Source organism: Puma concolor, unplaced genomic scaffold (genome assembly GCF_028749965.1).
Source record: "Puma concolor isolate L17-30 unplaced genomic scaffold, mPumCon1.1.hap2 unalloc_scaffold_23, whole genome shotgun sequence".
In the NCBI taxonomy this organism is placed as follows: domain Eukaryota; kingdom Metazoa; phylum Chordata; class Mammalia; order Carnivora; family Felidae; genus Puma; species Puma concolor.
In genome coordinates this window covers 112103-138275 of record NW_028240229.1, presented here as the reverse complement: position 1 = coordinate 138275, position 26173 = coordinate 112103, and the positions used below count along the sequence as shown (strand labels likewise).

The window sequence follows — 26173 nt, the reverse complement described above, 5'->3', positions numbered from 1 at the left end:
ACGGTATTTTTTTTTTTTTTTTAGTTTTTTTATTTTTTAAAATATACATCCAAATTAGCATATAGTGCAACAATGATTTCAGGAGTAGATTCCTTAGTGCCCCTTACCCATTTAGCCCATCCCCCTCCCACAACCCCTTCCGTAACCCTCTGTTTGTTCTCCATATTTATGAGTCTCTTCTGTTTTGTCCCCCTCCCTGTTTTTATATTATTTTTGCTTCCCTTCCTTTGTGTTCATCTGTTTTGTGTCTTAAAGTCCTCATATGAGTGAGGTCCTATGATTTTTGTCTTTCTCTGACTATTTCACTTAGCATAATACCCTCCAGTTCCATCCACGTAGTTGCAAATGGCAAGATTTCATTCTTTTTGATTGCCAAGTAATACTCCATTGTATATACCACATTTTCTTTATCCATTCATCCATTGATGGACATTTGGGCTCTTTCCATACTTTGGCTATGGTTGATAGTGCTGCTATAAACATTGGGGTCGATGTGTCCCTTTGAAGCAGCACACCTGTATCCCTTGGATACATACCTAGTAGTGCAATTGCTGGGTCATAGGGTAGTTCTATTTTTAGCTTTTTGAGGAACCTCCATACGATTTTCCCAAGTGGCTGCACCAGCTTGCATTCCCAGTACGGTGTTATTTTTATTTCACAATGGATATCTGGTTGTTCCAGGACCATTTGTTGAAATTTTCACTTCTCCCCAAAGGATTGCCTTGGCCATATGTGAAGGCTTACTTCTAGAATTTTTATTCTATTCCATTTCTATTCCATTGACTACACTAACCTGATTACTATAACTTTTTAGTAAATTTTGAAGTCATATTGTATAATTCTTCCAATTTTGTTCTCTTTTCAAAATTGTTCTGGCTACTCTAGGTACTCTGAATTTCCATGTACATTTTATGATCAGCTTGTTGGTTAAAACAACAACAACAACACACAAAAAAACAGAACCTCCTAGGAATTCAATAGGGATTGTACTATGTCCATAGATCAGTTTTGGGGGAAATGCTATCTTAACAATATTGAGTGTTCATATCCATGAACGTTGTATATCTTTCCATTATTTTAAATGTCTTCAGTTTCTCTCAGCAATGACTTATAACTTTCAACGTTTTTTATTTTTATTTTTGGGACAGAGAGAGACAGAGCATGAACGGGGGAGGGGCAGAGAGAGAGGGAGACACAGAATCGGAAACAGGCTCCAGGCTCCGAGCCATCAGCCCAGAGCCCGACGCGGGGCTCGAACTCACGGACCGCGAGATCGTGACCTGGCTGAAGTCGGACGCTTAACCGACTGCGCCACCCAGGCGCCCCTTCAATGTACAGACTTTACTACAGTTTTGTTAAATTCATTATTGTTAATGCTATTGTTAATAAAATAACTAATATTATTTTCAGTGGCATTTTTGCCAAATACAGAAATATGATTGGACTTGCTATTTTTTTTAACAATACAAAGTCAAAATATTTATTTTTTAACAACTGTTTCCATTCCAGATAATGGCAAATTACATAAAACATTTCTAGGTCAGCCAAGGCAATGGAGAAATTTTTACTTTGACCACGTGGTGGCAATTTGCTGTGGAGCTAGCTGGAGGCACACAGAGGTTCCTGACGCCAGGTAGGGACTGTATTTGATTTCAGGTGTGCTCTGGATAACACTGAAGATAAATGTCCCAGAGCTTACTGGAGAGCACTTTACCTGCCTCTTGCAAAGCTATTTCATCACTAGGAGTTTTGTTTTTTGTTTTGTTTGTATTTTAGAATCATGTTGTCTGTGATCAACACAGTTTCACTTTCTATTCTTTATTCCTTTTTCTTGTCTTATTGCACCAGCTGGAACTTCAGTACATCCTTGCCTTGATCCCGGTTTTAAGAGGGATGTACTCAGTCTTTCACCAGGAAGTATGTCAGTTGTATTTAATAGGTGTATTGCATAGGTCAGAATGAAGATCTTTTCATTTCATTCCTAATTTGTTGAGAATATTTTTTTGTCACACGTAAGAGTTTCTTATTGGCAACTCCCTCTCTGAATTGACATCGCCATATTATTGTCATTTATTGTTGGTATTTTGTATAATGTCAAATAATTTTCACATAGCCATGGTACTTAATCCTGTATGCTGCTAGATTTGGTTTGCTAACACTTAATCAATGGTGTCTGTCTGTGTTTTCTTGAAGGATTTTGCCTCGTGATATTCTTTTGGGATGACATTGTCTGGCTTTGGTATCAGGTTGGAACTGGCCTCACAGAACAGGTCTCCCTTCCTCTACATTCTGAGAGGGTTTGTGTCATTATTTTTTAAAAATTCGGTAGAATTCGACAGTGTTGGTAATTTGTGTAAATTGGCTGGAAAGGTAACTACCTTTCTTAAGTGAGAAATGCATTTTTCAACACTGGAAGATTTAGAACGAATATACAAATGTTTGAAAGCTCCAGACCCCATGCTATTACTACTGTGGCACTAGAATGCCATATGACCATATCTGGCATATACAGTTTTGGAAACAGAAGAAAATGTATCCTCAGGGGTGTGGGGTGGGGAGGGTTTAAGCCGGTGGGATCCTAAAGCTCCACGCACACCAAGAGGCGAGCCCAGCCATCAAAGTGGGATGATGATCTATCTCAGATAATCCACAGAGGGATTAAACGTGATGATGGATGACAAGTGTCCAGCAGAGTGACAATGAACGGTCACAGCTTCCTTGGATTCCTGAGACAGGATGGGAATAAGGTGGCCCTGAGACTGCTCTACTACACATTCTAGAGGCGAGCTCCAGAGCCACACACCAGAGAGAGGGCTTCCACATGTTCACCTGGACACACATTATAACCAGCGGGGGTACATGGCCCTCACGGTCATACATGGTCAACACCCCACATCTTTGCTTCTTGAGATGTGTCCTTCATGTCACTCAGAAGCCGTGTGGCCACCACCACCCAAGAAGGGATGGCAGGGATGGGGCGCCAATAGATGCTATCACTGCCACAGCCACCACTGTGACCCCTGGAATGGAGCATCAGCCTGGTCTCCATGCATGTAAAGTGTGTACTTGTTGGAAGGCTTGATGGGAGCGAGTGGCGGGGAGGGGTCATGCCATAATTGTGTTGGCTACGGTTTAAGCTGTGACCTGGCCAGTCACACACAGTCCCCACTGAAGACTGGCCTCCAGCATCTCCAACACGGAGCTCTGACTCCAGGCTCTGCAATGAACACAGTGGACCAGGTATGTCCCTCCTCCCCGCTGACCTGGGAGATGAGCAGGGGCACCCTTCTGCCGTGACAGTAAGTGGGTCACTGAGCCCTTCCTGGCCAGAATCCCGCCAGCTTGCTGGAGTGCACACATGTCACCCAAGCACACGTGTGATGCTTCCGTTCCAGTAGCACCCATTTTTCCGTCATGTTTCTCTGCTCACACACATGCCCTGTGTTTTAGATCGTTTGTGCTGCCCGCCTTGTTTCCCTTTATCCCCCTCCCACCACTGTCCTGTTCGAGCAGTGTCCCCAGAGGACACCATAAATGCCTTAAACCAGCCAGACAAGCAGGTCCAAATACTGTCCTGCCCTTGCTCTTGTGGGGAACTTAGACTCAGCACTGGACCCCACCCCTGTGTTTGAGGCTCACTCACGCACGGCCATGCCTCACTTACCATCACCCACGAGTCCTCCATGAACGTGTTGGTGGAGGAGGATGGACCTGAGTGCACATCCGGCAGCAGGTGGCTGAACTTCACTCTGTGGGATGGCAGGGGGAAGGGGAGACACTCATCAACAAGGACGGCCACTGCTTCCTGGAGGGGGTGTTGATGGCTGCCGGAAACCACAGGCCACAGCATCACACAGCCTCCTTACCGCCCTTTCCCCTCAGGTCCACTGCATGGTGGGAGACCGCGGGAGGGCAGGGGAGGAGCACCTAAAGGGAGAGTTGCAGGAGCAGCAGGGGGTGTCAAGAAGAAGGGGTGCCCCTGCAGATCAGGAGGGGATTTGGGAAGAGACCCTGGGTTTGGAAGGAAAGAGATGTTCAGGAATTACCAAGAGCAATGGTGGGGATGTAGGTCGTGGGACACTCAGCTAACTGAACTGTGCAAGCGGATTGAACAGTGTCCACCAATGACCTCACATTGCTGTAAGGGGGGTTTTCAGATGCAGCGACTCTAGCAGCTCAAGGTGTCATCACCTGAGCCCAGGGTCAGCCCGATGACCGCGTCCGTGCAAGAGGACAGGCCCTAAGCCCAACGACTGTGTCCGTGCAAGAGGACAGGCCCTCAGCCCAACAACCGCATCTGTGCAAGAAGACAGGCCAGCCCTCGGCCCGACGACCGAGTCTGTGCAAGAAGACAGGCCTTCGGCCCGACTACCACGTCCATACAAGAGGACAGGCCCTTAGCCCGATGGCCGCGTCCATGCAAGAGGACAGGCCAGCCCTCGGCCCGACAACCATGTCCGTGCAAGAGGACAGGCCCTAGCCCGACTACCGCGTCTGTGCAAGAGGACAGGTAGGCCCTCAGCGGGATGACCACTTCCATGCCAGAAGACAGGCAGGCCCTTGGCCTGACGACCGCATCTGTGCAAGAGGACAGGCAGGCCCTCCTGGTTCGTTAATTTTCAATCATTCTTGCCAGAATGGGGCAAAACGGGAAAACTGAAGAGACAAAGGGAAAACAGCGTCAGGTACGAGCCAAGGAGAGAAGCCAAGTGCAGGTCCTATGACTGGGGACATGTCGAGGTGAGTCCGGCTCCAGCCTCCACAGCAGTGAGATGGTACATTTCTATTTTTTAAGCCACCTGTTTTGTGGTCCTTTGTCAGGGCAGCCCTGGCAGACCGAGACCCTCACCCCAATGTGAGCATATTTCTCATTTCTCCATGTTCTGAGGTGACTTTCCACACTGGTACAGTTTCAAAGTGGAGACCAAGTGCACGTTTTAAAATGTGTGCTTACCCTGGGTCGTGACCTTCATAATGGGCCACTTTCTGCTTCTGTGACTTTGCAGGGGTGCACTTTGGGTGCGTGTGTGCCTGCAGGGCTGTCCTCTGTGTGACTCCTCGCAGGCTCAGAATGAGCAGGCATGCATGGCTCAGGAGCGACGGGAAACTAGGTATTATCGGAGGTCATAAAAAGGAGGCTGGGACCCGCTCCCCACACGTTCTCCGACTGACAGAAGAAATGAGCGCTGACGCTGGCGTGCTAGTTCAGATGCGAGTTGTCCACAGGGAGAGAATTACTACATTTCCCCAAGCACGTGGAGCGCAAAAGGTCCCTGCGTAGCTGTACGTGGTACTGTTACGTTAAACAGAGTTATTTCCTACTGTGTTGTCACATCATTTAAAAATATCCCATCAGAGATGAGTCACTTTCCAAAGCAATTTGACTTAAGATGGCGTAGCCATTTTCATTCAGAGAGAACAAGTCCAACAAGCTTACAACCTACCTGTGTGAGGGTGATTTCAGGTCACCTGTGGCTGCCTGTGGGGGTAAAGGAAAAAGAAGAAGAAATTGTTGGTACTGAGGCTATTCGTAGGAAATCAAGTCCGTCATTAGTTTCAGGTGCGTCTGGCTCAGAGACTTCCTAGGAAGGGGTCTCTGTGTGGGGGTCGCTGTGTCAGAGGTTAAGAATACATTGAAGATTTTAAGAAACTGTCAAACTACTTTCCACAGTGGTATCACTGTAAACCCCCGACGACTTTGCACACCTAGCTACGGGCCTCCGGTTCCTCTGTGTCTCCCGCTCCTGGTGCCGGTAGCCTTTCCCAGGGAGCCGTTCCAACTGTCTTACCGTGGCTTTAGTTGCACTTTCCTAGTGGTGAATGATGTTGAACATCTTGTCAGGTGATTATCTGCCACCCGTATGTCCTATTTGGTAAAGTTTATTAGAATCTTTCCCCCATTTTAAAAATGGGGCCGTTTTCCCCTATTAAGTGTTGAGAGTTGTTTATTTATTCTGGATTTAAGTACAGGGTTTGCAAATATTTATTCCAACCTGTGACTTACATTTTTATTTTTGCAGTGGTGAATTCTGAACAGGAAATGCTTTCTTTTATAAAAAAGTCAAATTTTCCATTTTCTTCATAGTGGTTTTGGTGCCCATATTAAAGAAAACTTTGTCTACCTCAAGATCACAAAGGTTTTATTCTGTTTTCTTCCTAAAGTGTTATAGGTTAGCCCCTAAATTCAGAACTGTGGTTGATTTTGAGTTATTTTTGTGTGTATGCTGAGAAGCAGCTATTAAGCTCTTCCCCGCCCTCTTTTTTTGCATATGGTCATCCAATTGTTCTGGCACAGCTTATTAAATATACTCTCATCTCTCCCTGTTTAATTATCCTGGCACCTCGGTTTAACACCCACTGATCAGGTTTTATTTCTGGACTTTCTATTCTGTTCCCTTGACCTGCATGTCTACCCTCACTGGGCACACCACCCTCACGGCTCACACTGTCCTGACTACTGTAGCTTGATAGTTCATTTTTAAGTCAGATTGAGTAAGTCCTCCAATTTGCTGCTCCTTTTTCTAAATTCTTTTGGTCACTCTACGTCCTTTGGATTTCTGTATCTATTTTAGGGTTGGCTTGCTATTTCCTTAAAGAAAAAAGCTTGCTGGAAACTCAATAGGGCTCATGGTAATTATGTAGACCAATTTTGGGGGGAGTTTTCTATCATGACAATATTTTGCGTTCCAGTCCACGAATATTCTAAATCTTTCCGTTTATTTGGATTGTGTTCAGTTTCTCTCATCAATAGTTTGTAGCGTTAAGTATACACATTTGGTGCTTGTTTTATTTTATTTTATTGTTTTTAATGCTATTACAGATGGAATGGTTTTCTTAATATCATTTTGAGATTTTTCATTGTTAGTATACAGAAATATAATGGGGGTTATTATATTCATTTTGTATTCTACCACCTTGCTGAGCTATCTTATTTCTACTATATCTTTTGCAGATTTGTTAGAAGCATGTTTCCTGCAAATAAAATCAGGTTCATTTTCAAATCTATATGTCTTTGTATTTCTTGCTGTATTACACTGGCTGGAACTTTAGTAAAATGTCAAATAGAAGTTTGAGGTGGACATTCTTGCCTCAGTCTCAATCTGTGAAGAGCAGACATAAACAGACACACACACACACACCCCTTACTCCACGTCTGTGTCCTATAGTTATTCCCTAACACTTTTTTAAGAATGGACAATTTCAAACACCCAGAAAAGTGGAAAGGATTGTACAAGAATGCCCAAACACTCAACTTCTAGGTTCTATCATCATTAAAATTTTGCTGTGAATATTTCTTTTTAACCATGTGACTATCCATCCATCATTTTATTTTCTGGTGCTTTTCAAAGCCAGCAGGACACAGACATCAATACCCTTCGTTAAAGCACACGGATGCCACTTCAGTCTTCGCACACCCAGATTGCATTGCATTTATCTCTTTCTCCCCCCTTACACACACACACACACACACACACACACACACACACACACTATAAGCCCTACAGTTAAGGATATTTTCTGTCAGTGTTTCTTCTCTTCTCCCTCCACCTTTGTTCCCATACGAGTAGCATGCCTGGGTACTGAGTAAATGCTTCAAATCAGTCAAACAAGCAATCCCAAGCGTTTTCTGTCCTCATTCCGGGGGCAGCCTGAGACCTTTCACGTGCCCAGCGGCTCTCACCTGCAGCGGGGAGCTCTCCTGGCACGTGGTGATGGTGGATCGCAGACCCGGGCACCTCGGCTGCGGCGGGGCCTCCTTGCACTGCTCTCTACAGGGATGGGGCAAAAGGGAGGACAGACTTCCATGAGCAAAGAAGGGCCTTGCTTTGTGTAGTGAGCTCAGAGAGCACCGCTGACAGCTGCAAAGCTCCATGCACTGGCTGCCATCGTGACATGCTCATCTGCAGAGCCTCAGAGCCAGCAGCTCCTGGGAGGCCGTCCGTGTGCCCTTGGGTTGGCTGCACAACGGAGGACACGGCGCAGGAGCACCATCCATAAAGGTCTATGACTGCTTGCCGGTGGGAGGCCACAGGGGCGCTTCTTCCTGCTGTGGCACCCCCACGCTGGGCCACTGCGTTCTTGAGTCTGTGGGTGCAGCAGGGCTCAGTTACAAATGGACAAAGTGACCTGCCTTGGAGACCATGGCATTGTCACTTTGTGCTCATTCCTTGCGGCAACTGTAGGAAACTGAGGACTGTCCTTGATTACCCAAGTAGGTCCAATGCAATCACACGAATCCTTAAAAACTGAGAAATGAGGAAAAGGAGGAAGTCCGAGAGATCTAAAATATGAAGAGACTAGACCCACCATTACCAACTTAGAGATGGAAGGGCCACGTAGCAAGAGTGGGAAAGCAACAGCTGCACTGGCATTCTCTATCTGCCCGGAAGCAGACTCTTCCCCATAACCTCCAGAAAGGAGGGCTGACCTGGTGAGCCGTGACTGTTGCCTTGGGAGGCACCAATCAGGGACCCAGCTGAGCTTGCCAGGCACATGACCCACAAGCGCTTTCAGACGAGTCTTAGTTCAAGCCACTACATTTGTGGGAATTTGCCAGATAGCAATAAAAAATTAATACAAGCCACTTGATGGACATTAGCTGAGCAGAACACCTGTAGAATTAGGCAAGAAGTATCTTCACACGTGTGATCCTACTTTTGCAGCAGATTAATGGTCCAGAGGAAATACTCCCAATAAATTGGTCTGATACCTACTAATAGAGAGAAGCACCTTAGAGAGTGCTACACTAAGTTCTCCCCTAAAATATACCAGTGACTTACATCATGGAACTCCACAGGCACTTACTGAGTGGATTTTTCTTTTGGGGGGATTGACAGAGTGCCACGTGATTTAAAGATACTCTTTGATCTCTTGGAGCTGACATTCTGACAGTGGGCTTTGCCTAACATGTAAGGCTGTGAGTGTCCAGGTCAAACTAGGGACACTTCTGCAGGAAAGAGAGGCCGCTGGGACAGACGGCCCAGCGCATTGAGAGGGCTTGTCTCTCAACACAATCGACCTTTCAATACAAAGGTTAGCAGCTCACTTTCCAGTTGGAGAAGGGAACACTATAGTGATTGAAAATAAGGAATAACATTCCAGAAATGAGGAATATGGTCCCTCCCAAAGATGAAGTAACTTATATTCATAAAAATTATGTTTCTTTTTCTTTTAACTATGTCCACAATGTATGGAATTTTTTTTTAAGTTTATGTATTTATTTTGACAGAGAGAGGCCTTGGGGAGAAGGGGCAGAGAGAGAGGCAGAGAGAATCCCAAGCAGGCTCACTGCTGCCAGCACAGAGCCCAATGTGGGGCTCAACCCCACAAACCGTGAGATCATGACCTCAGTAGAAACCAAGTGTCCCATGCTTAACCGCCTGAGCCACCCAGTGGCACCACAATATATGGAATTTTTAAAAGGGGCTCTAAAGAGTTGAACAATGTGATTACAATTTTATAAAAACAAAGCACTGTGAGTATAACTCACAAAATAATACTAAAACAGAACTTGGAAGACAGTCCTCGGAGCACCAGCAGTGACTGCAGTGCGTGGGGCGGCCAGAGACTTGAGGTCCCCAGTTCCTGCGCAGTGTCCACACCGACTGCCCGAAAACGGGGTTAGTCTCAGTTGCTTCTAGAGGCGGCTGGCCCCCAGGCTGGACAGGGCGAGGGGAACGTGCTCAGATTGTACCTAAAGGACCACAGTGTGGCAATGCTTCAAGTGAAACTCCAAACGACCCAGGTTTTCCCAGAAGCATGGCTACCGGGTGTCTAAGGACACAAATGCAAAAGGAATGAGCGGATTCTTTGGAGGGATTCCCGATCCTCGGTCAAGAACCAGCACCAGCCCTGCGACCTGCCCAGCTCCGCCAGAACATGGGAGTCGCCCCCCACCCGTTTCTGCGAGGGCCGAACTTCCGACAGCACCACAGAACTGGGGCACTTCCGGCCCGCTCCCCCAGGGGAGACCGACTTCTGGGGCAGTTTCAGGGCTTGGAGCTGAGGCCATGCGGCTCCGCTCGCTCCCGCCTCTAAGGAATGTTTCCTGTAACTCCACTTCGAACTCTGCCTTTCTCAGAACTGCATGAAAACTATTTTAAAAATTATACGGAAACTAAAAACGTGGAGGAATTGTCAACAACTATGAAAACTAAAGAATGCCGAGGGCGTTCCCCTGCTGGACGTTCAGGGTGAGGCACGGCCGGAAGAGGGTCTCCTGGGGGAGCCGGGGGCACTAGGTCCTGGGCAAACCCACCTTAGCCCCTGTCTCCGTGAACACACAAATTCAGGACGGCTTGGAAATCAAAATGCAAAGCGAATAAAGCTGGTGAAAACACTAGCACAGAATGTGGAGATTTGTATAACCTTGGAGTAACGAAGACTTGTTCAAGCAAGACAATTGAGAGCATATAGTATTTGTCAGACAGATAAAACAACTCTAGTAAGCTTACACACTTACCTACGTGCAGACAGACTCAGGTCATCTTCTTGCTGTGAGCAATAAAAATTCATAACGTGAAAAAGTTGTTGACACTGGGCTTAGTCTTATACACGATTCAAGTCAGTTATTAGTTAATTTTGAGTAATGGTGCTTCAGCGTCCCTGGGTCCTAGGAAAGGATCTCACTGGGGGATAGCACCCCTGTCACATGAATACCTGTGTCTTCACTTCTAATAGTTAAGAAACTGGAAGTGGGATTGCTGACTTCAACGGTGACTATACATTTCACTTTTTAAGAAAACACCAAACTGCTGATCAGAGTGATATAATTCGGTATCTGCACTAGTAACGTAGGAGCCTTTCGATCTACAGCTTCACCAACGCTTTTTATTATTGGTTCTTTTGATTATAGCCATTCTACTGGATGTGTAATGGTATCTTACTGTGGTTTTGTGTTTTCTTAATGGTAACTGATGTCGATGTGCTTATCTGCTACCGTGGATCCTCCTTGGTGAACAGGTGGTTCAAATCTTTTGCGCATTTAAAAAGTTAAAACACTGGGTCATTTTTCTTATAATTAAATTTTGAATTCTTTATATATTCTGGGCACAAGTATATGATTTGCAAATATTTCTGCCTTTGGCTTATGTTTTCATTTTCTTAATGGTGCTCGTTTGAAAAGCAAATGCTTTTAATTTTGATGAGAAACAGCTGCATTAATATATGGGCCTAAAAGGAGTCAACCCTGCTGGCTTGATTCTGTGGACAGTGAACGTACAAATGATGTAACACACATGCACACCACACACCAAACACACATGTACTGCGCTGCACACACACACACACATACACTGCATCACACACACCATGTACACATGCACACATACACATGCACTGCATCACACACATGTACTCAGTCACACACGCACCGTATCTCACACTAAACACACACACACGCACAAAACCACACACACATGCACTGCATCACATACTATGCACACACAACCACACACATGTGCATCACGTTATACACATCATGCACTCACACGTGCAAACATGCAGTGCATCTCACACCAAACACGCACACACACACACTGCATCACACACACCACATACACATACACACATACACCTGCACTGCATCACACAACGTGCGCGCGCGCACACACACACACACACACACACACACACACGGAATCAGAGAATTGTGCCAACACAGAAGCAAAGGACTGTGAGAAGTTCCAGCTGCAAGGTGACACTGGGCGCTGCCCCAGGCCTGGATAGCGCAGATGGTGAAGCAGAGGGGCACCCGCTACCTGTGGCATGCTTATTTTGAAGGACAGCTCTTTCCTCCCCGCTGGAACTTTTGGAATCTTTTGACAGCGTTTCTGTATCACATACTCATATGTGCTCAACTTCTTGAACACTAGAGAGGAGAAAGGCGGAAACAGGCAGTTACAATTACGCAGGCGGGCAGAGTGGCCCACAGGCCACAACCCGGTCTTCCAGGGCTTCCCCCCAGGGTGCCGGGAGCTGCCTCCTAACCTGGGGCGCTGGGGGGCTGCTGCATGGCCACCCCGGGGCCCACCTGGCCTGTGGGAGGCAAGCAGTAGCTCGTCACAGCCCCAAGGCTGCTGGCGCCCCGTCCCAGGAACAGCTACCCTGCGGCCTTCCAGGCCCACAAAGCCAGTGTGGACCCGGACGCTGGCTCCGGCACTGTGGCAGAAGCACCCCAGGTCACTGAAAGGACATCTGAGACCCGGGTCTGTCAACAGACAGCACCGTCCACGAAACGGGTTCTGTGCCTGCTTCAGCAGAGGCACCAATCCTCCCACTTCTCTCCCTAAAACCAACAAACACGAGGACAGATGGCTTCTAGTTATTTCTGGAAAGGGATAAGGGCCACCCACAGAAGCCTAGTTGCAGCTGGAGGGGCAGGCGGAAGGTGGGCTGCCCCCCACACCCGCGTGGAGCCCGTTCCCTTCCCTGGGTGGTTTGTACAAGGGCATCTGTCTGTGTTTGCTTTGGCTACCTGATGAACTACACCTGGCTCTTACTGGTTCTCCCACCTCCCCCAGAACCTGTGTGAGGGCGTAATTTGCATCTGGCCACATGCTCGCGAAAACACTAGTTCTCTGGCAGGGATTGCAGGGATGGCTGCCATCACCATCAGGTGGCAAGTACACACTGTGTGTTCCCCAGAGCTCACACTCGTCCTGAGTTTTGAGCAAACACCTTCATCTGACAGTAACGAGAGGAGATGTGGCTGGGGAGGGAGGCCAGAGTGCAGTGTGCGCTGAATGAGTGTCTGCCGTGTCCCCTCCAGCGACACTAGGCGTCAACACAGCAGCCCGGGGCCGCTGGTCTTTGGGATGCTCTGTCCCCCGCTTGTGTGGAGGCGGCTTTCCCCACACCCCTGCTGCTGGTACCAGACATCTGTGCATCTTCCTGGGAGGGCTTGCCCTCACCAATGCTGCACTCCACTCGTGCTGCAGTGTCAGGATGTCCTTCCCCCAAACTTCAAAGAGGCATCCAGCTGCCCACAGCTTCTGACAGGCCCCCCAGCAGCCCCTACCCCCCACCTCAGGGTATTTGTGTCACGCCATCCCTTGGAGAGTGGGTGGCCCCAGCGCCTTGCACAAGAGGTGAAGGGCGTCACTTCCATGACTGGGCTACAAAAGGCCGGCTGCCCCCTCGTGCTGGAGTGTCCTGGTGGGAGGAGGCACCGGCCAACAACTCACGGGGAACGGAGGCCAGGAGCTGGCCTGCCAACACCCTGGCGTTGAACCTAAACGCGGGTCCCAGTCGGATGAGACCACAGACCTTCCTCACACCTGGAGGAAGCCTTGTGGCCGAGCAGGGCCAGTGGACCCAGCTAAGCTATGCTGAACCCATGACCCACAGAGACTGCAAGGTGATAACTCTGTTACTTCAAGCAGGGTAAGTTTATTATAACAATAGCTAATATCCCAACTTTTTCTGGAAGTCTGTGCTTTGCTGTCCAAATACCCTGTAAACAGCACCTTGAGCCATAAGCTCCGTGTGCATCTCCCTCCCCTACCCCCACAGTGAGTGTGGCACCACCACCCTCCCTGTTGCCTGGGTTGGGGCCCTCTGGTCCCTGTGCCTGGATCTCCCATTGGCCATCTGTCCCGTGGACCTGTTCTCCAGTCTCACGTCCGTCTGTCCTGAGTGGCCGCAGTGGACTTCTGGACCTGCCCAGCTTGCCACCTGCTGGCTGTACTGTATGCTGCAGCTGGGGCACTGTCCCCAAATTCACCCTTGTCCCCATTGGCCGGTGCGTGGAAGCTTTTAGGATAAGGGCCTGGGCTGACCCACCTCTGGCTCCGGGTGCTGATTCCGGCCCTGGCTCTGCTGAGGACACTCCCTGTGCCAGACCCGCTCTGGCAGCCACATAGGGCCCCCGCTGCCACCTTCTCCCTTGCAGAAGCCACAGAGAGAATTCATGCCCTCCCCTGGGCCACGGCGTGGTGGGGCCTGCTGCACGCAGTGCCGCGTGGACTCCAGGAAACGGCCAGTGTCCCTGCAGCAAGCTGGGTCAGCAGATACCCTGTCGCTGGCTCACTATTTTTCATTGTTAGGACTTGGTGCTTCTCTAAATCCCCCGTTCTTTTTTTAATGGTGCCTGTTCCTGCCTCACACGTTCTGCTCCCTTATCTAACTTACTCCTAGTCCCTCTCGTGTCCTCTGCAGGCCTCAGAGCAGAATGAGCCCTGCTGTCCCTCTAGGGGTGTCTCTTCCTGTCATTTGTCTGATGTGCTCGTTTCTAGCAGGGGCCGGCAGACCTTGTCTTGGGCCACGTGGGAACGCAAGGGACAAAGACTGGAGTGGGGGTCAGGACACATACTTAAGAAGAGGTGGAAGATGAACAGGTGTCCAGGCAGCAGGAGGCTGAGAGTAGACAGCAGCAGGACGGACACCCCAATGCCCAGGACCACCAGGGCCTTCGTCTTTACAGGGAAAAACGGAAGGAACAGCAGCCAAGTGTCCTTGGGCACGTCTGCGGAGGCAAGGGAGACATGCATGCATCCAGCACCTGGGGCATGGCCAGCCCCTTCTTGGGAGGTGGGGGAGGGTGAGCAGCCCAAGGAAGCCCCTCCCCCACCCCAGTGTGTGGCCTACCTCACCCAGGTGCCCTTGCAGCCCCCTGACTGAGGTGGGTGTCACAGCCCCACTTTACGGGTCTGGAAGGTGAGGCTGGGAGAGGATAACTAAGGGTCCGGGTTGCAGAGCCTGACCCCCTGCCTGGCTGAACCCCCACCCTGTCCCAAGGGCCATGCCACTGTGCCAGGCCCTCCCTGTTCTCAGTCAGCCACCCTCACAGGGAACTGCAAGGCAGTAGCCAGCGCCTTGGGACATTTCCAGGACTTGGTCATCTGGGCCCCAAGGGCTGTTGACACTTCTGAACTTCGGTGTGAGGAAAGCACTGAGGAATCTGCAGGCAGGCCCATGGAGATGGAATCCAGCTGAAATGCTCTCATCCCACCACACAGTCTGGGAGGTACTGATTCCAGTCCTTTACGTGGCATGGAAAGTGGCTGCCAGGCCCGCTGTGTGCCTCGGGGGCTGCAGCGCAGTGTGCATGAGGCTGGATGTACCATGGGGTGGCCGGCCACATGCTTGTCCCCTTAGCCGGTGATGTGTTGATGAATTCCCACCAATGACACCAAAGTGCCCCAGGGAACTGGCGGGTAAGCAGCCCCATGGAATCTTCTGGAACAGCAAACCCAGGAGATTGCCTCAGTCATCAGGCATTCATGTGCAGCACATCCACGATGGTTCTGGAGCGAGCAAGTTCCCAGAGAGAAGCACCTTCGGAGACCAGGCTGCCCTCTGTTCTGCCAGCGCGTGGCAGCGAGGGCCCAGCCGACGCCCACATTGGGAGGAAGTAAGGACATGTGCTATGGAACTCGGGTGCGCTGAGGCTGCTGCTTACCATGTGCGAGCCGCATTTCAGAGTGTGTTGGGGCAATGAGAGGCCCCGTGGCCGGGAGGACCTTCGCAGGGAATCCCCAGTGCCCACCGGTGACTGTCCTGAGGCAGCGGTCACCGGCCAGCCCCTCTGCTCAGGCCATGTGTGGAGAATGTCAGGAAGGATGGCAGGCGGAGGCCTCCAGCTGGCTGTGTGCAGAGCGCAGCCGGCTCTTCCCGCTGAGCAGGGCCGGGTCTCGCTGAGACTCCCACTGTTCCCTTTTACCATGGAAATAGCCAGGATGCACTCTGGAGCAGGTGCAGGTCAGATGGCCCATCCCACCAGGGCTCATCCAGCCCAGGTGCACTGAAGGCCTTGGGATGAAGGTGCACAGGGCATGGTGCCCTTCCAGGAAGAGGGCATGGCCGTGACGTGCTCTGGAGAGAGGCCTGGACCGGGAAAGGAAGCTTTGCTCTGAACCCTGAGGGCTGAGGTCCCCAAACACTCAGGACAGACACATGAGGTGCTCCGCTTGGGGTTCTCCCTGTGTCAGTGTCCAGGGCTGCTGTGACTGATGGCCATAGACCAGGCAGTTTCAACAGCAGAGATGAAGCCCCGAAGTCAGGGTGTTGCAGGGCCCGTCTCCCTCCGAGGCCATGGGGGAGGATCTGTCCTTGGATCTTCCAGCTTCTGGGGCTCCAGGCACCCCTTGGCTTGTGGCCATGTCCCTCCAGTCTCTTACAAGGATGTTTTCACTGGATCCAGGATCCCACACATTGCCAGGTAACCCATGATCATCTCAGGATCCTTAATCGCATCTGGGAGGACCCTCTCTCCAAATAAGGTCACGGTCACAGGCCCGGGGTTGCGCAGTGATGGACAGACCTTTGAGGCACATGTGTTCCCAAGGCCAGGTTCCTGGAGCCGCTCAGCAGACACCTGCAGCCACACACCACCCAGCACCTTCCCCAGGCAGCCCTGCCCTCCTGCCCCACCCTGCTCCCTGCCAAGACCAACTACTGGGTGATGGGCACGGGGCCCCAAACCTGCCTTCTGGTCCCTGGGGGACTGCTGCCCTCCTGCTCGGCCCCACAGCTCACCCAGCTAGGGGCGGGCCAGACTGACATCCCCCAGAAGGAGAGCTTTCCCTGAAAGACAGCTGGAGGGAGAGGCTACCACCACGAGTGACCCAAGAGAAAGCAATGCCAGAGAGGAACCCCCCCACCCCCCCACCCCCACCCCCACCCCCACCCCCCCCCGCCGTACCTTCATAGAGGGGATGAGTGCGCAGCACCTCCGGGTTGACTGAGTACTGGATGAAGACGTAGAGCAGGATGGTGATCAGGCAGAGCAGGCTGGCCAAGGCGGAAACCAAGGAGCTAAAGAAATATCTGCAGGGGGGCAGAGCAAGACTCAGGGCTGGGCAAGGTGCCCCTGACCCCGAACCCAAGGCCCAGCCTTCTTCCTGTCGCCTGGCACCCCAGATCCCCAGAGGATGCCCTGAGGGCACCACCAGTTTCTGTGCCCCCTTCCCACCCCCACGCGGCAGTGAGAAGGGCCTGGCCTGGCTCCCAGCTGGGTACACAGAGGCTCCAGGCGGGTCGGGCTGCCTGCAGCTTCCTCCACACGCCACCACTGCTCACCAGGGCTCCACCGGGTCAGGATCGGGACCACCACCCCTGCCCCCCATGTTGCACGGGATCCTGGGTGCTGTGCTTCCATCCAGAAGCATGGAAGCCCAGCAGGTCGGGGAAGCAGGGGTGCTGGGACAGGCGCCTGGCCGGCCAGCGGCCCACAGTGCATCATCTCCACACACCCTCCCGGGGCCTGTGCACACTTGTGTGCACAAGTGACATCTTGTGCTTTGGCATTAGGCCAGAATCACTCCTGTCCTCTTGCCTGTGCTCAGGACACAGAGAACAATCTAACCATGAAAAAATTAAATTCTGGTCAGCAGTTCTTGGAATAATCTCCTGCTGCAAGGTCTTCCTTTGGGCTTTCTACCGTGGTGATATTTAAGGAAACTGTTTCTTTAGCATTTTCAATCTTCAGCAGTGTCTTTTATCCAGCTGAAATTTATCTGACTCCATTATTCTTTTCCAGAACATCTTGAGGTTTGTTTTTGTTTTTTTAACACATCTTTAGGCAGAGAGCTAAAACGAGAATGTCCTCAAAGGGTCATGTGGATGTGGAGGGCAGCCTGCATTGTGGCCCCTTGTCAAAGGCCCTGGAGGGCACGTGTCCTGTGTGTCCCCGAGGTGCAGGGGGCACACACCTGGCCCCACACCTGGCTCTGGTTCCCAGGGAGCCTGTGGTGTGCGGTGCAGCTGTTCCAGCCGACGGGCCCACCCCGCAGCAGAAGGCCCTCGGCCATCCGGTGCTGCTGGCACCAGGCCAGAGGCAGCCCTCCCGGCAGGGTGAGGGCCAAAGCCTGTCCAGCTGCATGTTCGGGGCCAGAAACGTCGCTGTCGTCTCTGACTCCTGTGTCTATGGTGCCTCAGCACCCAGTCCGGGCACTTCCCCTGTGAAGGCACGTCGTCTCAGGAGCTTATCACACTTTGCCAACTGTTTTGGCCAACTCGTCTTGTAAATGTAGTCATTTCCTCTTGCTTTCTCTGCCTGATGGTGGAAGGGACAGGAGGGAGTCCTGGACTCCACGTGGACAGGGGTGGCCATGCCCTCACCAAGACCCCCGCGCACATGGTGCCCTCCCTCACTTCTGCACACACTCCTTGCTGCTGCCACTGCCCAGTGGATAGGAGGGCTCCTGGGGCCCAGCCGTCCCCACCAGGAACTTCTGCAGCCTTTTGTGCCCGGAGGCCACTGTCAGGACCTCGGAACTCCACCCTGTGTGCCCTGTGGGGCCCGGTCAGCTTGGTCCTCCTCAGTGGCAGGGCCACACACCCTCGCCCATCCCAGACAGCTGACCAGACCTCGAGGCGACCAGCCTGTGGCACCAAGACCTTAAGAGGAGCATCTGGGGGAGAGAAGAGAGCCCTGCTACCGTGAGGAGGCAGCCCCCCCCCCCCCACTCCAGCTGGCCTGGGGCTCCTCCTCTGTAGTGGAGAGGGCGACATGAGGGCTCCCAGGCCCCCAATTCTCATTTGACTTTTCTAATGATGACAGCTTTGCATTTCCTTCTGCTCAAAGCAGCAACGCTTTTGAAGCCTGAACAAGTGGAGCATTTCTTGACTGGGCTGCACGGAGCATGGCCCTCCTGAACCAGGCTGCCTGGAGCACAGACCACGACGCTCCTGGACCGGGCTGCCCAGAGCACAGACCACGACGCTCCTGGACCGGTGGCTGCCTGGAGCATAACCCTCCTGGACTAGGCTGCATGGAGCACAACCCTCCTGGACCGGGCTGCCCGGAGCACAACCCTCCTGGACCGGGCTGCCCGGAGCACAGACCACAACACTCCTGGACTGGGCTGCACAGAGCACAGACCATGACGCTCCATGACCAGGCTGCACGGAGCACACCTGCTATGAGTGGTGGGTGAGCAGTGGAACCCCTTGCAGCGCCATGAGCCGGCAAAGGCCACTCTGAACTAGCTGGGGGAGCCCCTGCGACTTTCTTGGCCACTCACAGCCTGGGCCCTAGCACATGGGGTCCTGGCAAAGCCCGTGCAGGACTGAACACCTGCTCCCAGTGCAGCCTCGGCCCACATCCTCTGTGCTCTGACGGCCTCCCAGGAGAAAGCGCCTGGGTCCAGGCCAGCGGGTCAAGGACAAGTCAGCTCAGCCTCAGCCCCTCTGGATGGGGCTGGGCCTCCACATTCGGAAGGGGCTCCAGGCCAACACATTTTAGAGCCAGACAAGGAGAACAGAAAGACGTTAAGGACCGCTGTGCTGGGGACAGCATGTGACTCCTCCCACTGCCTGTGGCCCCCACCCTCTTACCCATGAGGCCCCCAGCCTGCAGGACCCCTCTCTCCGGGCCCCCTCACCCCTCCCCCTGACCAATCCCCCTCCCTCCCCCAGTCCTTTCACTTTCTCCTTCCCTAGCACCCCACCCCTCCCCCCTGCCAAGGACCTCCTCTCTCTCCACCAGGACCTCACCCCTCCCCACTTCGAGGTCCCTCCTCCCTTCCCCACCCCCGGCCCCTGCAATGCCCTTTTCCCTCTTCCCTGCTTGGTCTCCCTCTCCCTCCCCCAGGACTCTGCCCCTCCCTCCCGGACCTCCCCCTCCAGCCCCTCACCTGTAATTCCTGCCCCCTACACAGTTGTTAAGCCATTTGCAATGGTGGTCAAAGTCAAAGACACACTTGTTGCAGGCCCTACAGTGTTTAGCCTTCTGGCTCCTAGAAGGAAGAATTCACATGAGCAGCCCGTTAGCAGCATGTGTGGGAGGAAGACAGGGTCAGAAAGGAGAGACAGGTGGCAGGGAAGACCAGGCCCCAGGGGGGTTATCTTCCCTCAGACACGCCTGCCACACTGTGCCACCAGCTCCCATCCTGAGCCACAGGCCTCCCTCCCAGGCTGCCTGCTGAGCCCTCAGGGCTCCGACTAGCCCAGGTGGGGTTCCGGTGGGGGCGCTGGGACTCATCTGAGCCCTTAGATGGGTGAGGGGTCCTGCGTGTCTCAGGGCCACTGCTGGTCATTCAAGGAAAGCAGCACCGGTCAGCTGCGTGAAAACAGAAAGGCCGGGGCAGGACCTGCCTGTGCACAGCACGGAGAGGGGATGGGTCCACACGGCAGGGGCCGTGCCCTCGGGGCTGCCTGCTCCCACACCCTGGGCACTTACACGGTGACCTCACACAGGTGGCAATATTGGTTCTCGATGACACGCATGTGTTTGGATGGGTCAAAAGTGGGTACGGGCTCCAAGTAGTTCTTGAGCCGTACGTTGGTTTCAGCAGGATCGATGCAAACAGCAAGCAAGTGGACCACGAGGTGGAAACAGAAAAGCCCACCAGTCACCTGGGCGTGAGTGTGTCAAGGAACGTGCAGGCAGGCCTGGTCAACACGGCGAAGGTGCCCGCTCAAACTAGAAGCAGGACCCTGGAGGCGCCTGCTTACGGCCTGAGGGTGTGGACCCCGCGCTTCACCGAGGCAGCAAGGGAAGGCCTTCAGGGGCCAGCGGCCACCACGCTGGGTGCCGAAGTCGTGGGGGTTCTTTGGGCAGCAGAGATGCTCAGAGCACGTGCGTCGGGGGAAGAAGACAGTGTATCATCAAAAAATGAAGGAGGGGAGCAGGGAGGGCTCACACGGCCAGTCTGCACGGTCTGTCTGGGTCCCATGTTGTCTCTCCTCGCCCCTAGGCCCCTCAGGCTCTCTGGCACCCACTCCCGCCGTGGCACCCAGGGTAAAACCAGTCCCCGGGCTCCCACCCTCATCCTCCCCTTCGGGACCAACACACTGTCTGTCCCCTTGGAAACCAAACAGAAGAGGTGGAAGCCGCCTCCCTGTCAGCCCTGCCCTGCTTCCCAGGACCAGTGCTGAATGGGAGGGTTCAGGGTTTACAGGTTGGGTTCCCGGGTGTGGTTGGGGGAAATGACCCAGCCTGGGAGGCGAGGCCATGGGTGCACGGGGTTCTGCCGGGATTTGACAGGGGTGGGGGTTCGGAGCAGGGGGCTGGGGCTACTGCTCAGGCCTGCGGGAAGCCCCCTCGGGGGGTCCTCCTCAGACCTGCCAGCAGCCTCTGCTTCCGCCTCTGAGCAGCCTGGAGCTGACAGGCGGGGTCCTGCCTCCACAATGCACTAGCCTGAGTGGGAGGCTGCTTCTGGCCCAAATCGCTCATTCCTCCCTCGCCCTCCAGCCTCTAGGCACCACGTGCAGACCCAGGGCTCAGGCTGCCAGATGAAGGCATGGAGGCGATGGGGACCCAGCCCTGCTGGGGGAAGAGGGCAGGAGGAGGGCAGATGAGAATGAGCTGAGGGCCACGAGGATCAGCCCAAGCTGGTGCCCAGGCCAGGGGTGAGTGGAAGGGTGGCTGAGAACCAGCCGGGCCCTGGGGGACCTGCACGGGGGCAGGAGACTGACCAGATCCCTCAGTGCCACATAAGGGTTGTGGTGACACCAAGGCCCTTCCTGTGGCCACCGGACCCTGCAGGGCTGGGTAAGGCCTGAGCCTCCCCTGCTCTGCTGTCCCATTCAGGGTATGGGACTGTGGCCGGGTGGTCAGGGGTCTGGTCAGGCTTTGCCATCACAGCTGGAGACACCAACACAGTGCTGGTATGCCATCTCCCTGCACCTATTCCCTGAAGCCTGAGGCACTGGCTGGAGGCAAGCACTGTTTGTGTGGTTACTGGGGCAGCGGGAGCAGGTCCTGAGCAGAGGGGTCCAGCCCAGGACAAGAGGTGCAACAGGAAGGCCCCTTCCTCTGTCGCATCAGAAACAGGCAGGCAAAGTATGGGGGAGGGACTGAGGCGTTGGGGCCCTTGGAGACACTGTAGGGGCAGCGTGGTCTGCACTATAGCCTCAAACTGGAGGCAGCAAGGCCCCTGACCTGAGCCTGATTTTCCCCACATGTCCCAACCCTGCAGGTGCCGTGGCCAGGCCACTCCCAGAACGTGTCCCCCAGGAACAGAGGGGCAGCCCCCCACCATGTGGTAGGCAAGCCCCCTTAAGCACGAACACGGGTTCATGACAGGTCTCCCGTGGGAGTGACACGGGTGAGCAAAAGGCCACCTCGTTTTGCCTGGCCGTTCACACCATCAGCCACTTGGCTGAGAAGTGTCAGCAGGTGGGCACCACACCAAAGTTCTGCCCCCACATTCAGATGCCCGGGTTATGGGTGTCTCTCAGGTTGCAGAGAATAACAAAAAGTAAAAGGGACAGGGTAGGAGGTCTCCAGATGCAGAAGGCCAGGCCCTGCCCTCGAGGCCTCATCCCCTTAGAGACAATCTGTGTTTGGTAAACACAGCTCCGCCAGCCCAGGACACATGCCCTCCTGACCTTCCTTTCGGGTCCTTCAGGTTCTGCGGCAGGAAGGGGTGAGGCGCCCCCCAGAGCTCCCACCGCCCGCCACCAGCCCTGCAGTCACTGAGGCTAACCTAACCATGGGTTTTGCCTGGCCACAGCGCAGGCCCTGGGACTAAGACGGGTCACATCAGAGGCCAGTCCCTCAGCACAGGGACCCTCTGGGCCCTTCACAGGGGCAGGGCGGTGGGGGAAGCTGGCCTCTGAGGTCAGCAGGGAACCAGGGGTCCGCCTCTTCTGCTTTGTCTTCTGGAGGTGCAACGGAGACCCTGCCCTCCCTCCTGGGGCAGCAGCCCCTGCAGCGCCGAACGACGCTGGCGCCCCCCGGTGGCCAAGCGCTTCGGAGCCTGGGGGAAAGGAAGCCAGCCAGAACCTGGGACTTGGGGCCAGCCAGGGGCTCCTGGGAGAAAGGGTGTGCAAGTGAGCTCAGGGCGCCCTCTGGGCCCAAAAGCAGGTGAGTTCAGAGTGCTCCCTGCACAGAGAACACGAGGCAGCTCGAGAAGGCCCCAGAACAGGCTGAGCCACAGCGAAGGGAGAAGGGAGACAACGGATTAGAACCCAGAACGCAAACCCACGGTCAGGGACGGAGGTTAGGATACAGACAGAGGGGCAGCTGGAGGCTGCAAGGAGGCCAGGAACTGGCCCTCCCCGGAGCTGGCCCCTGCCGACACTGAGGGCTTCTGGTCCCAGAACGAGAGAGGGCTCCCTCTCAGAACTGGGAGATGTTTCGCTGTGGTGCGAGTCCCAGTGAGAGCGCCATTCTGACCAGGAAGTCGTGGGTCGGGCACTGCAGGCCTTTGTGCTGGGACAGAGAGAGGAGACCCCTTGCCACATGCAAAGCGTGAATTGTGACTGGATTCTGGATTTAAAAACCCGACAAAGCAGGTTTTGGGGACCAGTGGAGAAATCTACAAGGCTGGCCGACTTCTGCCCATCCTCTTGTGTGTGAAAGACACAAGTTACACGGGGTGATGCGGGGTGTGGGATGTTGGCTTTGGAGGCCCCACCTAGCGTCGCCAACCCTGGGCCACAGGCCTAGAAGTGGGGCAGCTGCATGCAGACACACAGGACCCACATTCCCGGCTCTGTGCCGCTGGATCAGACACCCTGAGGGCCCCACAGGGGGAGGCCGGCCAGATCAGGGGCTGCGTGGCGCTGGGCAGGGGGCAGCAGGCTTGCACATCAGGCCATGGGGGACGCCCAGGCTCACTGGTGGGGTTGGCCGGCGGTGGCCCCCGGAGCACGGATGCGCTGGCGGAACTGAGGTCCGTCACTCACAGAGTGAGGTGTGAGGAGGGGGCTAGGCTGGCGATGCCCGCCTGGCCAGGGGAGGAGCACTCGGCTGCACCTGCCACGCTCCACCACGGGGCCTGCGCGTCAGCCCCAAGTGCGTCCCTGATGCCTGCCCACCTGGCCTGAAGCCTACTCTGGTGACATGTCTGGAACCTCCTTTCAAGGCCACCACGGGGTTCACAGTCCCCACTGTGTGGCTCCTCGCAGCCGGCAGGTTTTCTCTCTGGCCTCGGCCACTCCAGGCCCGGCCAACACCCGTCACCAGACTCACTTGTTGCAAGAAGGGACACGGTTATAATCGGTGTCTTCCTTGCACCCCTGGCGTGGTTCCCCCACCAGCCAGCCTGACCCAGCCCACTGCAGACCTGCAGACAAGTGGGGCCCGCATGGGGCACCCCAGACCCTGAGAACGAACGCCATGTGAATCCCTGGGACTCAGCCTTCAGTTTCTGAGCCATCCCTGTGACCCCTCTGCGACCCTTTCCTGTCGTCCAGGCTGCCTGCCTCACCCCAAAGACCCTGGACCCCAGGCGTGCTCTCCCTGCACTGACAGCAGGCAAGCAGCAGACACTCCTGTGCTTTTAGCCCCAGCCCCAAGCCAGTGAGCCACACAGAGAAAAAAACGTAAGATCTCAGGCAGCGTGGCCATGGCGGGTGTCTGGGGTAAAGAGGGGGAGTGGGGTCGCAGAACAGGGTGCGGACCCATGGGTGACTCAGGTGTGGGGGGCTGGTAGGCATGGCAGGGCCCCGAGCCAGATCTGGGGCAGGGCCCGCGGGGAGCCTCCCTGGGACAGCAGGCACTGCTCCCACAGTGAAGGATACACCATACGTAATCAAGTTCCAGTTTGGTGGCAGCAAGGGGACGAAGATACAGAAGTTGGCGAAGGCCAAGATGAACAGTATGGTCCACGCCACCACCTGGAAGGTGTGCAGGGGCCACGACCAGCCATTCACTCTGGACCAGCGGCGGGGCGAGGCCTGTTTCCTGCTGGCTTCCCGCAGGGCCCCTCTCTGGCTCCGGCTGCACAGATCCATCTGCAAGACGGGTGGAGGGCCACCCCCACCCCCAGGGACACCGAGGAAAAGGTTGCAGGAAAAGCAGACCCTATGACCACGCGACACTTCTGTGTGCTGAAATCCTCAGGGAATCTTCTGCAAGTTTCCCTTGAGGACGTTCCTGCTCCAGAACAAAGGCCTGCTGACCAAGGGGCTTCTGGGGTCTCTGGGCACTCTGGGGACACCCAGGTCGAGCTGAGGGGCTGGGAGGGAGCCGTGGCCACTTCTGGCCAGGTGTCAGTCTGTTGGAGAAGGTGAGCCACATCACAGCCGCCCCCGGCAGAGCCGAGGGTCCTGGGGACTTTGCCTCATTAGGGCGGATTTCTGCCACTCTTCTCGGGGTGTGGGGCCAGGCAGGGCTCACCTGATCAGTGAGACCCCTGGGGGACCACAGAGACCATCCCACATGGACGGCGAGGCCAGCACCCCGGGGGTTGGAGCACAGAAAGGCACCCTGTGTTACAAACGACACAATTCCCGCACGAAAACAACATTTGGATGGAAGTACCGGCCAATGGGAAGGATGCTTCTGAAAACCAAACCCCACTAACGGGGAGGTGGGCTCTAGGGTGTAACCACAGACCTTGGCACAGGGAGGTGAAGCAGGGATGTGGGAGAAATTGGAAGTGCCATGGAGGATGGCAGTGGAGACAGCACTTATCTTGTCGAAGGAGCGAGGGGGTGCGGAGAGGACACGAGGGCACAGGGAAGGCACGGGAGGGCGCATGTCAGCCCAGGAGCCCGTGGAAGGCAAGGGTGGGCCACATCCTACGGGGCTTCCCAGGACAGAAATGGTATCACTGACGTGGAAACACTGAGGTTGCAGCTGGCGTTGGATTTGGTAAAACTTGAAACAGAGCGAGTTTTCAAGTTCTGAAAGTACTTTGAACCCGAACAAAGACAGCCAAAGTGTCACGGGAACATGGGACTGAGAGTGCACGTGTGGGGGCACCGCAGCAGCACTCCTCGGAGGCCCCCCGAAAGCTTTCCTGCAGCCAATCTCAAAGTGGCACCAAGAGCAACACTCCGCGGAGGGTGAGCGTAGCCTTGGTCCCTGGGGCAGGACCACAGCGCCATGAGTGTGAGGTCACAACCACGCACACGGCCCAAGCAGCCGCAGCGGGAGGTGCACACTTACCCAGTCACCAGGAGTGGCTGTGGTGGGCACCACCAAAGTCGGGCCCCGCGGGCTCCGCAGTCACGTGGGCTCTGGTGAGCCGGGGGTTCTGGAGAGAACAGCTGCAGGTGGTAGCAGGGGCCTCGCCCCGGGCCCCCTGGCGGGGCAGGTGTTCGGCTCGAACACCCCCTTGGATCTTCTGGTTTGGTTTTTCAGTCTCAGAAGATTCCAGCAGTTCTCACCAGGACAAATACCCAGTTACCAACAAACGCACGGGTTCCTGATTCCTGCCGAGACCAGACGGCACAGTTAACGTGGGCTCCGTGTGTGCACAAGACACCCGTGCGGACACGTCCATCCACATGCTCACGCTCACACACCACACACGGAACACACGTGCACACGCAA

General features: G+C 54.4%; 1 protein-coding gene across 1 annotated transcript in view; it reads right to left on the bottom strand.

Moving 5' to 3' along the window:
- LOC147571520 (putative palmitoyltransferase ZDHHC11B) overlaps positions 1-25845 on the bottom strand; it is a 37381-nt gene extending 11536 nt beyond the window's left edge. Inside the window, exons 1-11 of the mRNA XM_086696296.1 lie at positions 25787-25845; positions 24415-24627; positions 20123-20298; positions 19578-19679; positions 16643-16767; positions 14312-14464; positions 11760-11869; positions 10463-10494; positions 7682-7769; positions 5445-5479; positions 3665-3749 (exon numbers count right to left, since the gene is read on the bottom strand). Of these exons, the coding sequence (XP_086552422.1) occupies positions 3665-3749; positions 5445-5479; positions 7682-7769; positions 10463-10494; positions 11760-11869; positions 14312-14464; positions 16643-16767; positions 19578-19679; positions 20123-20298; positions 24415-24627 (1119 nt within the window). The 5' untranslated portion in view covers positions 25787-25845. The remainder of the gene's footprint in view (positions 1-3664; positions 3750-5444; positions 5480-7681; positions 7770-10462; positions 10495-11759; positions 11870-14311; positions 14465-16642; positions 16768-19577; positions 19680-20122; positions 20299-24414; positions 24628-25786) is intronic.
- Positions 25846-26173: the final 328 nt, after the last annotated feature.